Source organism: Bidens hawaiensis, unplaced genomic scaffold, assembly GCF_021521415.1.
Source record: "Bidens hawaiensis isolate Kalapana, Puna unplaced genomic scaffold, B.hawaiensis_p1.1 tig00005344_1, whole genome shotgun sequence".
NCBI classification, from domain to species: domain Eukaryota; kingdom Viridiplantae; phylum Streptophyta; class Magnoliopsida; order Asterales; family Asteraceae; genus Bidens; species Bidens hawaiensis.
Window position 1 is genome coordinate 1,293,712 of NW_027491340.1, and position 13,987 is coordinate 1,307,698.

Below are 13,987 nucleotides of genomic sequence, written 5' to 3' on the forward strand. Positions count from 1 at the left end.
CATGCACCGATCAGCCGGTGTCCCGATGATTGAGTGCTATGTGCCTTATGTCCAAGGCTTGATGCAAAACTACTATCGAGCCGGGGGTCTCACCGGAAGCAGCCTCTCTATCCCTATGGGATAGAGGTAAGGCTGTCTACATCTTACCCTCCTCAGACCCTACCATAGCATTGCTATTGGTGGGATATACTGAGTACGATGATGATGATGATGATGATGATGATTTTGTTGTGAACAAATAAATAGTTCATAATTTACAATCAACTAGCAAAGTTTCGTGGACCAACATGGATTTATTTGGGCTTTGTAAAATTGGAATATTTATTTACTTTAGCTAAAGGAGCAAATGGCCCAATATGACAAAGATAAAGATTCAGTCTAGTAACAGCCGATGTAGTCCCTTTCTACACGCCCACCCCACCCTCTTTTCTCACTGAAGTATCCAATCCATAAGACTTCAAATCTAGTGTTTGAAATATCGATAATCAATCAAGTACTGATACCGAGTTTGCTCATCCCTAACTTGACATTCAAATAATTGCTAGTAAGATCATTCTCCAAATCAAGTTTATACAGGTCGACCCAGCTTGTATAGTTCCCTTTTAGAACGAACCCAATAGACCTCTTGTAGTTTAAGAGTCACATTGTTTATAGACACGACCCACATATATAAAATGAGAAAAAAAAATGACTGAGCCCAAATTTTTGACTATGCTAATAACTAAAAACACATGCATTACTTGCATACATATAAACAATATTGAAGTCATATTATCTTAAAGACAGTAGTCTTGGTGAAAAAAACAAGTTCATATATATATATATACCAAACATACAATTGAAAAATGATATGAACTGACCTGATTTAGCTTTCCTCAATACACAGATATGATGGATGATTTAACTTGAATCTGAGGAGAAAAATTTGTTCCAAAGAGGAAACTTGAATCTTAATCTTTTCCATTTGATTCTTGCCAACAACGGGTGTAAACCTAGTATATGTTCAGGCATGAAATCATGTCTTGTCAATATCCCAACCACAGGCAGTCTCTGTAACACAAAATTAAACAACATGTTTTAGCCTTTTTGGAGATATATGCAATAAGTATATAATGTAAAAAATATAAAAACGAGTTAACTGGTAAAAGATAAGAAATTAGCTACAAACAAGTTTGAAGCCTAAGGTGTATTCAAATGCTCACAACCTCTAATTGCTTTTGTTTTTAAAGTTAGTTACATAAGTGGCCCCCGTAGTTTGATAAAATAACAGGTTTGGAGTCTAACTTTGAAAAGTAACAGGTTTGGTATCTATGGCTTATAATTTGTAACACGGTTGGTATCTAACACTAGCTTTTGTTAAAATTTCTGTTTAATTTTTAAAGAATGACAAATTTACCCCATTAATGTTACTACTTGAAAACCACATTGATCAAACCTGCTATGTTTACCAAGCCACAAAGAACATTATTTAATTAACTCTTTTGTTTATGAGATTAGATTACTGTTTCGATAACATGGTTTGTAATTCTACAAATTAGTTTATTTATTTATAATATAGAAAATGGGACAACAAGTGTTGACGGATCAGCTAGACCTGACACACCTGTTTGACCGTTTCAACTTTCAACGTGTTTGCCAAACACAAAAAAGTTGCAATGACATGGGTTTTATGTAAAAAGGAAACCATCTACACTTAATAGTTTGATTAAGTGAGATTTAATAAAACCATTTTGTAACACGAACCAAAACTGATTTTCTTAGTCTGTGTTTTATCTCAAACAAGTCATAAAAGAGAACAAGTCAAATTCAGTCCCGACCCGTTTAACCCATTAACCAACCCGTCCATCTTGCTAGTTATTATTAAGAACTAACTAAGCGAAACCGAGCTTACCCCGGAAGTCTTGGGGACCACTAATAAGTGTCTTAACCCGACACCCCTAAAAAGTATAAGCGCCTTGGCGAGTGACATCGTTTCAACGACAGTATAAGGCGAAGCATTAGTAAAAGGATGCAAATCTATTAACATTTCCATCTCTTCGTGACTCAACTCAATATCATCAATCTTTTCAGCATATCCAAGACCCTGTTTTGCAAAATCATTTGATGAAAATTTCTCCACACTATCCTCATCAGCTACAGTTGGAGTAACATGAAACGCCTTCTTCTTCAACAATGTGATAAGATGAGACCGAAGAATCAACCCGTATAAAACCGGTGCTTCTGAATAAGGCGGCTCATCAACCACAGGAAACCCATTATGGCCCGTTGTTTTAAGCACGTGGACAATATTAGCAACGAGTTCAATCCCGTTAAATACACGAAGCGGGCCCGTAACAACGTCACTGACGGTTAACTGCCGCATGTACGGTTCGGCGTGGGTTTCTAAATAAGGAAACCCTTTAAACTTCATTATTTGGTCGTAAACGTTCCCGTTAAACGCGTCGGCAACGGTTTTGGAAACGAGAAGGACGAGCATTATAAGTGGGAGTAACAATAAGTTGTTGGTTAACTCTAGAAGAATAACACATAACGAAACCGTCATTCGCATTGTCCCGCCAAGAAGTGAAGCAGCACCGAGAACTGCAAACAGCCCGTCGTTAAGATTAGAGGTAGACCCGATTAAAAGCGCGACAAGGCGACCGTAAGACGCCCCCGTTACGATTATGGGAATGAAGAGACCAACGGGTGCAACGATACCGTAACTGAAGATACTGAGAAAGAAGCAGGTGATGAAGAATATAAGAACTGAAGTTGGGTGAAACTCGGTGTCAGTGTTTTTGCTAAATAGGTTTTTGATGGCATCATCGTTTGTGTTGAAGAAAAGACTTGCAAGTTCGTTGTATTCGTCAGGCTGGCATTGGAATTTCTTGAAGTTGCCAGATCGTCCGATGGTTGGGCATGGTTCGGATGCGCCAGCTGGACAAGGCCGGCATGGTACAACCCATGGCAATCCAAATAAGAGACAGGAAGTTACAATGGAAACCATGCAAGCAAGGAGTATTTTGTGAACAGTGCCTCTCCTGTTGTAAAAGTCAGAAAAGAATAGTTAAGTGCTTGTGGGTCAACCCAGCCCATTTCAACCAGCTCACCCATCTTGCCACTTTTAAGTAGAGGTGTGCATGCAAAAAAAGCGATTTGTAAGGCATAATAAATACCAAATGGTTCGGTTTTGTGTCTTCGTGGAAACCAAATTTTCAGTTGCATGTAGTTAAAACCGAAAAACAGAATTGAAATTTTCATTTTTTATTTTGAATGTTAAGTGATATATAAGACTTAAGTAAACAGTGTAACCCAAAAATTTTAGCCCAGATTCATTATTTTGGGCAAGTTTTTTCGGCCAAAAACGTTCAAGCTCAAATAGTAAAACCGAACCAAATGTATGGATTTCCATTTCTTAATTTGAATGTTAAGTAATTTTTAAGTAAATAATAAACAGTGTTGCCCAAATACTTTGGCTCAAATGTATAATAATCAATTAATCATTAATTAACAAAAAAGTCTTTGACTTTAACAAATGGAAGTTTTTTATTTTAATTTTGAATGTCATGTGATTTTTAAGAATTTAACAAATAGTGTAACCCAAATATTTTTAGCCCAAATGTATAATAATCAACTTATCATTATTTCACAAAAAGATTTACCATTAAAACATAAAAACCAAAACCGATCGGTTTTCAAAAACAGCAAAACTGAAATTTTCAGTTTTGGGTTTGGTTTGAGCCCCAAACTGACTATGCACACCCATACTTTCATAAAGCAGGTATTCATAGAAAGACATTATCATACACTTGATATACCAAAAAAGCAAAATGATTACATGAAACCGAAAAGAGAGCTTACTCGTTGATTAGACTGTAAAGCCGGAGAACTTTACCCAGTAAAAAATTGTACAGACCACCTGCAATGCCCCCAATGACACCAAGAAGAAGAACAGGGGGCACATCTACCAGATGATAGCTTATATTTGCAGAGGTAACATCAAACATTATCAAACCCCCGGTCCCAAACAGTCCACATTTTCCACTCAAGCACATATCAGTTAAACCCCTAAGCAATACTGCAACAACAGCAGTTGAAAAGAAAGCTCTCCACAAAAGTGCACTTCTCCACCTGCAGAAACACAAATATGTAAAAATGCGGCAATTTAAGAATATTGATGAAAATTGAATTCATGTTTTAGTCTTTATTTACCATGATGCCATTTCTTCAAGAGCAAAAAGTACACCACCAACAGGGGCACGAAAAGCAGCAGCAATCCCAGCAGCTGATCCGCACGTTATTAGATCTCGCCTGTCTCTATCGTTATTAAAAAATCTGAACCATTTCCATGTCAATCCATATTTCTTTGATCCACCCTGGCATGTTAAAGCTGCAATGATTGCCCCGGTATGCACCATTGGCCCCGCCTTGCCAACATTAAGAGATGATGACACTGCAGCGATGGTGCCAACAATCTGTCAACAAGTCCATGTAAATAATATAAATTAATAGCTTATTATACAGATACAGATACAGACACACACACATATAGGAGCAAGACACACACACATATAGGAGCATATTTGTTTCAGATTCAATACTATTTTAGAAGCGCATAATGCAATTGTATATAATGCATAAAAAATATTATTAGAAGTAGTGGGATAGAGAAACACAAACAGTTACATAGCCGTCTTGTGTAACACATTCAAAGCAATAGGTGCAAATGTTTTATGCAGTTCTCGCGGTTCCACACATATAATTGGTTATATACATATGTATGAATAATCTAATTATCTATATAATTGCCTATTATAAAATACTATGTGTCGCTCTCACATCGCTCCCCACACTCTCTAAAGGCACCAAATTACTTGAATCTTTAATTGTGAGCTCTCATGCCTTTCACCCGGATAGACCTCACGGGTCATGACATCTCGAATACCCTCAATTTACTAATCTTATTCCTTTTACTCATCCAAACCTAACTCATCGACACATCTTCTTCTCTTTAAAACCCTAGCTTTATTATTTCTCTATTTGATTCTTCATCATGCCTAAATCATCGTTGCAACCAAGGTGCCGTTGATTCCTTTTCCTTCTTGGTGATTCGCGATCCTTAACCCTTTCTCCTTTCCTCAAACCTAAAGCAGATTTGATTTGGGAATTTTTAATTTGTGATTTTTCTAACTGCTATATTTTTGTTTGTAGGGATGCATTTGTTGATTATTGGATTATTGATAACATGTTAATTGAAGTTGTTACTACCCAGATATATACTGCATTGCAACAATCTGAATTTGGATACTTATCTCAAGTAATTTTATAATATCAAATATGATCTTAATATGATTTTATTATAATAGTCACCATAAATATGATATTGTTATATGTCTTTTTGGCAATAGGAGAATTTTAAAATAGTACTCCAGGGATTTGTGGCAACTCATCAAGGATTGGAGTTCTTATGTGGCACACATGAATTTTAGCAGCGATGTTGTAGGTTTTATTCATTTGTTTATGTGAGTTTGGTTTGGATTGTGGGGGTCACAATCCGGGATGGAGTTGTTTGCTGGTCCATTGAGGTTGCGGTGGAGTCCTACGTTTCAGGTTGCCTTTTGGGTGATGCGAGTCTTTCGCTTCTAAGGGAGTGTCTTTTAGATTATAAAAAATTCACATATAAGATTTCTTTCTAAGTTAATTTTAATTTCTAAATATAATCTTTTAATAGAATTATAAGTTAATTTCCTAAACATCATCATCATCATCGTACTCAGTATATCCCACCAATAGCAAAGCTATGGTAGGGTCTGAGGAGGGTAAGATGTAGACAGCCTTACGCCCTTACCTCTATCCTAATTTCCTAAACATGACCGTTTAATAAAAATTATAAGTTACATGATTTTTTTGTATAAAACATTTTTATCTTTTCCGGTATGTCTTATTGTTCATGATCGCTTTCATGATTCCCTTAATCAGTAATAAAATCAAATAGTGTTGCATAAAGCTAAATGTGTTGATCATAAGACTACGTGGTGATTAGTATGCATCTCTCGACCATGTATCTTGATCCTTTTAGTGTGCTAATTATATCTTATAGTTTCGTATTTTTCACTGTATTGTAAGAAGGAGTTTCTGCTTGAGTATATATGTTAGGAAATTGTAAGATACTTTGATGATAATGTGAAAATTTATTGGTTACACTCATTTTCTCTCCAAAATATCAAAGTTTCACAGTATAAGAGAATAGTTGATGCAAACTGATAATTCTTAACTATCAAATGAACATAAAAAAATTAGGTGAAATTAATATTTGGTCTCTTCTGTTAAAATTAAAGTATTTATATTTGTATACTAATAATACATTTTGAAGTTTGTGCCATATCAGCAATTTGTAAGTAGTTTTGAGTTTCAAAAAGGTTTATCGTTTGATTTAGCTTAGGGGCATAATTGTTATTTTGGGTAATTTTAAACAGCTGAACCGATATGCATTTTTGCATTCAGGGCATAAATAGTGGTAACTATTTTGACAAGGATCTAATTGCATATTTCATCACTTCATTGATTAATGTAGATATGATCAATGCCTACTGAAAAATCAAACTAATTCACAATATATGTAAGGTCATTTAAATGTATTTATTATATTATATACCCATCCTAAACTAATAAGGATGGGTAAATAATTATATGTTAGAAAATCCTTGGAGCTCACCATGTATACTAAAGTGGTCATTTTATTAATATGACGAAGACATTAAACACATCTGGTTATACTCATCCCGTTAACCTTATTGGACACGTAGAATAAATTCACATTTTGAAGGCAATTATTGAATATTTACATGATGCCTCATCTTATGTCTTTTTTAACTTTTTGTTAAGGAAATCCAGGTCGATATTTCAAGTTCTAGATCGTGGTTATTTTGAAGCAACAATTTGTATCTTCGTTTGAAATAGTGAGAAAATGCTTGGCTTCTTAGAATCGGGTTATCATTTAAACTATATGTAAGGTAATTTTCATAAATTATGGGTATATTGTTAAGACGGATCATGTAATTAAGGCTTGAAATTTTCCTATTATCTCTAAAATCTAGCATTGATGAAGCAAATTCATCATCCAATTAATGTATCATTGTTAATGTGCAGGTTTGCGTTTCACAAATTTGGGGATTTTTCTCATTGGTTAAAGACATTGACGCAAGTCCGGGTAAGTATGATGATTTAAATGTGCCTTTGAATGATGGGATGGATGCCGATAGCTTTTGTGGTCTGTCACCAATTTTTACAAAAATATGGAAGTTTATTAGCTTGATGTTGTTCTTCCATGTGGGGCTGATTCATTGGCTGGTGATAGGCTCGGGTGCCACAGTTTATCTGTTAAAGGTCATGCATATTGTCTTAGGTATGTTAGGTAAATTTAATGTTCCTCTCATGTCTTTGCAATGTGGCCCGTTGTCATTGTTATGAGACAATAGTTGCAGTGTTCTCTTGACAACCAAAATATTTGGTATTTGCAAAAAACAAGGTGAGACTGTATTATGGATATGTAAGTATATTTTTGTAGGATGCTGTTAGTTTGAAATGATATATTAATCATTACTCTTCAAATAAATGGTCACTTGGTTGGTGAAAGAATGTGAATATATCAATAGATCATATCGTTTTGTGTCTGGGTCTAATTGTTTTATCAACAAATAAGTTTTGACCTGACATCTACTTGGCAAAAATTGTGCAAGAATAGTCTTTTCTTTTGTGAATTTGGAGTATATTAATTTAATATGTGGACTCTTATAGGACTTGATAGACGACAATGCCTGAGAGATTGTGACTATATATGAACATTTAAGTTTCTTTACAATTCCAACTAAAGATTTTATTGTCTATTATTAAAGAACTAAAAGTGTATATGCCTGTATTTGGTTGGGTTAAAGGGATTTTAATTGTGTAATTTTGTTATCGATTAGAATAATGTGTTACGAACTATAAAACCAATCGTCCACCACTACATGAACACACAATCATGCTCGACAAACAATAAATTTTATAGTTAATATTTTAATTAAAACAAAATGAAATTTCACGATATCAATGGTTAATTATAGGAAATTGGGACTATATACCATTAGCGATTTTCATTATTCGACTAGGAATTTTCCAACCCAACTATAAACATATCCATTTCAATTGAAAGAGCCTAAACGTTATAAAATATAATGAGCTAATAAACTAATATATACGTAAATCTCCGTTGAAAAATAAAACAAATCATTAATAAAATAAATAGCAAAATAATTAAAAACAAAAATCTGAATAAACCTGCGTAGCATGCGGGATAAAACCTAGTATACATATAAACATAGAGTAAGCTAGTATACATATAAACATAGAGGATGCTAAGCAGAACACAGTTTTTCGCTTAATGAACAACCAAAATCATCCATATTTTCAACCTTAAAAAAATTTTATAATATAATAAATGGTTAATATACAATGTCTATTAAAAATAATAAGCAGAGACTTTGTTTATTAATAGAAGCTACGCTTGTGTAAGTCATGTGTAGATTATATTACATACACATAACTTACACTTAACACATGTATAAGTAAACGAATAAACATTATAAAAACATACGAACAGATTAACTAGATATTTCTTATGTAAATAGCATGCCATGTGTATTTAAGAAGTACTAAACATTAAGAATATGAACTACTGATCAAAAGTTAAAATATTTAGGTTTGTTCTAATTGTTCTCGTGATAATTTAGTTTTTTGTAATGAACCTCAGCCTTATTATGCGTGTGCGTATTCTAGAAAAAGTTAATTAGAACATAAATAAACGAAATCACCTTAATTAGCAAAGTTCTAAATGAGAATATGGCAGGGGCATCAACACCATTTAAGTAAGCCTTAACTTCAGGTATGCCTGATCCAGCAGTCTCTGGTGCTATAAAAGTTGTTATCAAAACAGCAAACAAAGTAAGGCCTAAGTTTGCAGCTGCAAATATAAAAAATGCTGCCAAGTACCTGTGACAGAGCATAGAGTACATTATTTAAAGCAATTGAAATGTACATAGTTTAAAGTTCTTGTGATCAATATATTTTAATTCTTAGGACACAAATAATGAGGGGAATTCTAACCTGTTGGCAAACATCATGTCGGAGGTGATAACAAACTTCACCCCAGCAATGTTCTCAATGGCTAGGTTATTGAAGAAGCCAATGAGACTTACCACAATACCAATGATAAAACAAAGGATCCATTTCAAAGATATGTACTGGAATATCTGGGATTTACTTCTGTTGCGCCAATCTTGCTTGAAGACATCATTCTCTATGATCCTTGATAACACAAAAAAAAAGTGAATAACCAGCAAAATTACTTGCCACAATCACGAGTCATACACAATTTCAAGAAACTTATCCTGATGTTTATCTGATTAACATTAGAAATTTAGGATCCAGTGTTACCATATACTTAAAGATATCTAAGGCATGCTTCTTTAGGAATAAAGAAACTCCATCTTTTGATTGTGCATAATCAGTGCCTAAGAAATACCCAACTCTTCCAAATGTGTGGTCTGGAAATGTTAGAGCAAGTGGTCAATTAATTGATAGTTCCTAATGAAATCATTTCGAATGATTATCATATCATTAACATAGATTATCAAGTAGGTACAATATAATCTTAAATGACTCTAGAAGATTGAGCAATCCGCCTAACTGTATGTCATCATAAACTCCATAATTATACCACCAAGTATGCCAAACCAAGCTCTCAGAGATTGCATAAAGCCATACAGTGAGTTCCAAGTTTGCATACTGTAACAGACTTGCACTAAGTAATGACTCAAGGAGGTTATTCTATGTATACCATCTTTTAAGATTGATATGATAAAGAGAGCACTTGCCCATAGTTTCACAGAGTCATAGACAAATTAAGTTGTATGTTAAGTCACTTTGGTATAAGAAAAAATGTCATTGCATATCAGATAAAAAATATGTGTATTCTTAGCAGCGCGATAAGTGTGCCACCTAGACCTATTCGGGGAATGAAAATCCATCGACATAAATGTGGTTTACTGGTTTCGAAGGTGTAACAAAACTATATCTCAGGTGCCATTTGAGTGCAAATTCGTCATTTTATCAATGACCGTCTGATGCCATAGTGGATCGATAAAGTTTCTAATGCAGTTTTAAGAATAGGACCTGAGGCGAGTCCAACAAACCGCCTAGCAACACGGGCATAGTGAGTAGGTGATAGACGATTATAATTCAAATACCATTAGATGAGATAAGAATTAAAAGTCGAGCGGGATACATTTTCAATAGGAATAGAAGAACTACCGGTAGGGAGAGACGAGCTGCAAGGGCGACGAGTTGAGAACCAAGAAGAGACAAGATAGAGACGATGATCCCAATGCATCGAAAGGTGCAGGTGGTGAGTTGCCAAGAACTGAACAAACTCTTGGGACTTCCACATCTCAGGGGGAGTCAACTGGTACATCAGGTGGATCAGGTGGAGAGAATGTCGTTGTTGTTGATGATGAGGAAATGTTGGGTGATGATGATGATCTAACAGATGATGTGTTAACTATTGATGAGATTGAAAAGATAGGAGAACAGATTGTGATTGATAGTGAGATAGAAGAAGGTGAGATTGTGGATGATAGTGTAGAACATGATATTCCAGATGTTGACAAGGTGAATGTGAGTCAAGATATGGATATGTCAGATGAGTCTGAGTGAGAAGAACAGCCGAGATGGAAAGAAGGCTGTGCTCAGTGGTTTGTCAAGACAAGGAAGCCAGCGGTTCCAACAATGTTTAAGAAGAGCTACAACATCAAGGGATACGCTGAGTCAAAGAAATGTATCATTTGCTGGTTGTATGATGAAGAGATAAAGTTGTTTGTGATAAAACGTTATGATGGGATTCAATACTTTAAGAAGGCTTTGAGATCTCTCAACACCTTGCCTGAGTGTGAGGTGAAAGATTTGGCTCGTTTGAGATTGATTAATAGGAGTGATGATGATATTGCAAGAATAATTGGAAAGATAGTATGGAAGGAAGCTATTAAGGAGAAAAAGTTTGAGCTTCTAAAGCCTCAGAAAGGAAGGTTGGTTGAAGATAAGGATCGGGGAATGAGGGCTGATGGCAAGCCTTGGATGGTGATGAAGTATAAGCCGATTCGGTGTTTGAAAGAAGTGCCAATGAAGTTGATGCCCAAGGATATTTTAAAGAGTCTCAAGTGGTGGCACGTTGATAGTCAGACAGCTGAAGCTGTTATGGAAGATGAGGACGAACAGGAGATTCTGAGAGTGTATGATCCCATGCACTTGGTAAATTTGTCTCAAGCTGATTTGCAGGTACTAAACGATAAGAAGATATTCTACATTCCTACGTGGAAAGATGAAGCCAAGAAGTACCAGAGGGTGGTCTCTGTCTGTGTAAGACAGGGCGTTCATGCTTGAAGACGGGTGGCACGAGATTTTTGGGATTACTAGACACGAGAATGAAGATAGAGATATGAAGCTACTGCCAAGGGGGAGTCTGTTGGTGCATGATGTCAGTAGTTCAGTATCTTGTGTTTTGAATGTGTCTGTAATCGTTTTAGATTGTTTGTTTGGTTTTGAATAGTGATATGTATAAGTTCCCTGGTTGTATTAAGAGAACTTGGGGAATAGCGAAGTTAGACAACTTCGCCTAGTATGTTAGGCGAAGTTGTCAAAATCTATATATACTTCGGCTTAGGTTTGTTTGTAGGATGTGGGTTTTGGACGGCAGAACGTGTGATAGTGATTCTTGATATCACGTGGTGAAGCTTTGCAATATAATCAAGTTTATTAGTATTGTTCCGTGTGTTATACTTTACCGATTCAACGCATAATTAATCTTACACTCGTATCGTATTACTTGGGGATTCCGCACCCTTGTACTACGAGATATTCCTGTGTGATCCGGCTGGGAACCTACAGTGTGTGTGTGTGTGTGTGATCGAAGAGAGAAGATCTTTGTTACTGCCCATATGGTCAGTACCACCGGAATCAACTATCTGAAGACCAAGAGAAAAGCCTTGACTAATGCAAGCCAAAGGATTAACCATGTGACAGTTAATGTTACAGATAGCACACTGAAAAGACTGGAATTTAAGATAAGCATCATTGCCAGCAAGTACCATCTGCAAAACCTGAGATTGTGGTTCAGAATGATGTTGTCTTGTGGTCCCAAATTTGTGATTGAGACTAGATTTACGAGCGAAATCAATGTGTAAATGTTTTTTGAATTTCTTGCCTTGACAGTTGACCTATTTAAAATATAACTATCTCAAAGAGCACAAAGTAAACTAAATTTCATATTATGATATACCATTATCATTGCCATGGCTTACATCTAAATAACAAAATTGCAGCATAATAATCATGGACTAGTCCCACCTTATCCTAAACACAACAATAAGTAAATAAAATAAACAATCAATCATATACCATGACAATTCAATGCAACCCCACAGTTTGATAACTATCAATATATTAGAGATTAGTCTAAACTTGATTGTTTTATTGATTCGCGATAATTAAATTGATTGCAAACTAAACCTATTCATAAACGAACCAATCCTAGATCAACACCAATCCTTATTAGACTAAACTAAGGAAAAACTAACTCAAAAGCCCCTAGGTTTTGTAAATACGACAACTAGGTCCATGTACTTACTCAAGATTAGTCTAACCCAGTCAGTCACGTCACATTCAACTTCAAGCAGGTCATAACATGTTGACCGTAACGACAGGCGTACCGGTGCAGTTGAGACGCATACGGAAATCAGTTCAAAAATCCTCACGCTTTTCTAGGTTTTGATTGCTAAAATACATCAATAGAATCTTCCTAACATATGCTTCGTTTTTGCTTAATCTCGCTTTGCTTAATCTACTGTTAGTTATAACTTATAAGTGTCTTGTAACTCAACAAAAACTTAACCTAACCTAACCTAATCATATTAACTTTGAACTTCCGTTTACAGTTTGATTAACTAGCATCATATAAGTTCATACAAAGTTCTAGCTCTTAGCAATTCAATTCTACAATCTAACGCCGATATCATGAATATCAGTTGCATCACAAACAAACAATAATCCAGTAACGTTCCGTAAGCCAAAATGAATTGATTACTTGATTTATAAATGGACTAGTCCCAGCTTATCCTAAACAGCACAATAACTTAAAACAAATATAAAAATCAAATAACCATGACAACTCAATGCAACCACACGTACAATCAGTCACGTCCATTCAAACATGTGTGTAGACGGAGATCAAATCAGTTCAATAATCCTAACTGCACCGCGATTTTCTATGTTATAATTGCTAAAATACATCAATAGATTCATCCTAACAGATGCTTCGTTTAGGCTAAATCTCGAGCATAATAACTTATAACTTCCGGTTACAATTCGATTAACTAGCATATCACATATGAACTCGTTCAAGTCTACGATAGTGTAATGAAAACATAGTCTCTGGATTTGAAATAACTGCTTATATACTAATACTATAATTCACAATATAGTAATAATAAACATAAAGTGAATAAGAGTTGAAGAGTTTCGTTACTCGTAGTCGAGGCTTTCGATAGGACAAGGATTGGAGCCGACGATAGCGATCTGAGAGGAGGCGTTGCGTCGGAGGTGTAGCAGCGGCGACGTCATGGATTCTTCATCCGCTGCTCCCTTGCCGTTAGTAGACATGGTGATCACTCACTTCATCATCTCATCTTCTTCCTATCTCATATGTGATAATAATAACTAGACGTTTTTTTATTATTATTATTTTTCTATTTGCCCAAACTACAATACAAACAAACAAATATGAGTCCCATCATTTTATTAACTTTTATTTGCTAATAAAAAGACATGTGATTTTGTGTTTGTTATAAATTTTTGGAATAACTGATACAAAAGTTTGGTGAATATGTGATATTTCTGTTATAAAACACAATAATGGAGA

General features: G+C 35.1%; 1 protein-coding gene across 1 annotated transcript; it reads right to left on the reverse strand.

The window, feature by feature from the left end:
- Positions 1–751: 751 nt before the first annotated feature.
- Positions 752–13,779, reverse strand: LOC143629618 (putative chloride channel-like protein CLC-g). Its single transcript, XM_077098847.1, has 7 exons — positions 13,595–13,779; positions 9,124–9,324; positions 8,832–9,009; positions 4,192–4,454; positions 3,841–4,110; positions 1,892–3,020; positions 752–1,050 (listed from the first exon to the last, which is right to left on the reverse strand). Exons 1-7 carry the CDS (start codon positions 13,726–13,728, stop codon positions 901–903), a joined length of 2,325 nt encoding a protein of 774 aa, XP_076954962.1. The 5' UTR covers positions 13,729–13,779; the 3' UTR covers positions 752–900.
- Positions 13,780–13,987: the final 208 nt, after the last annotated feature.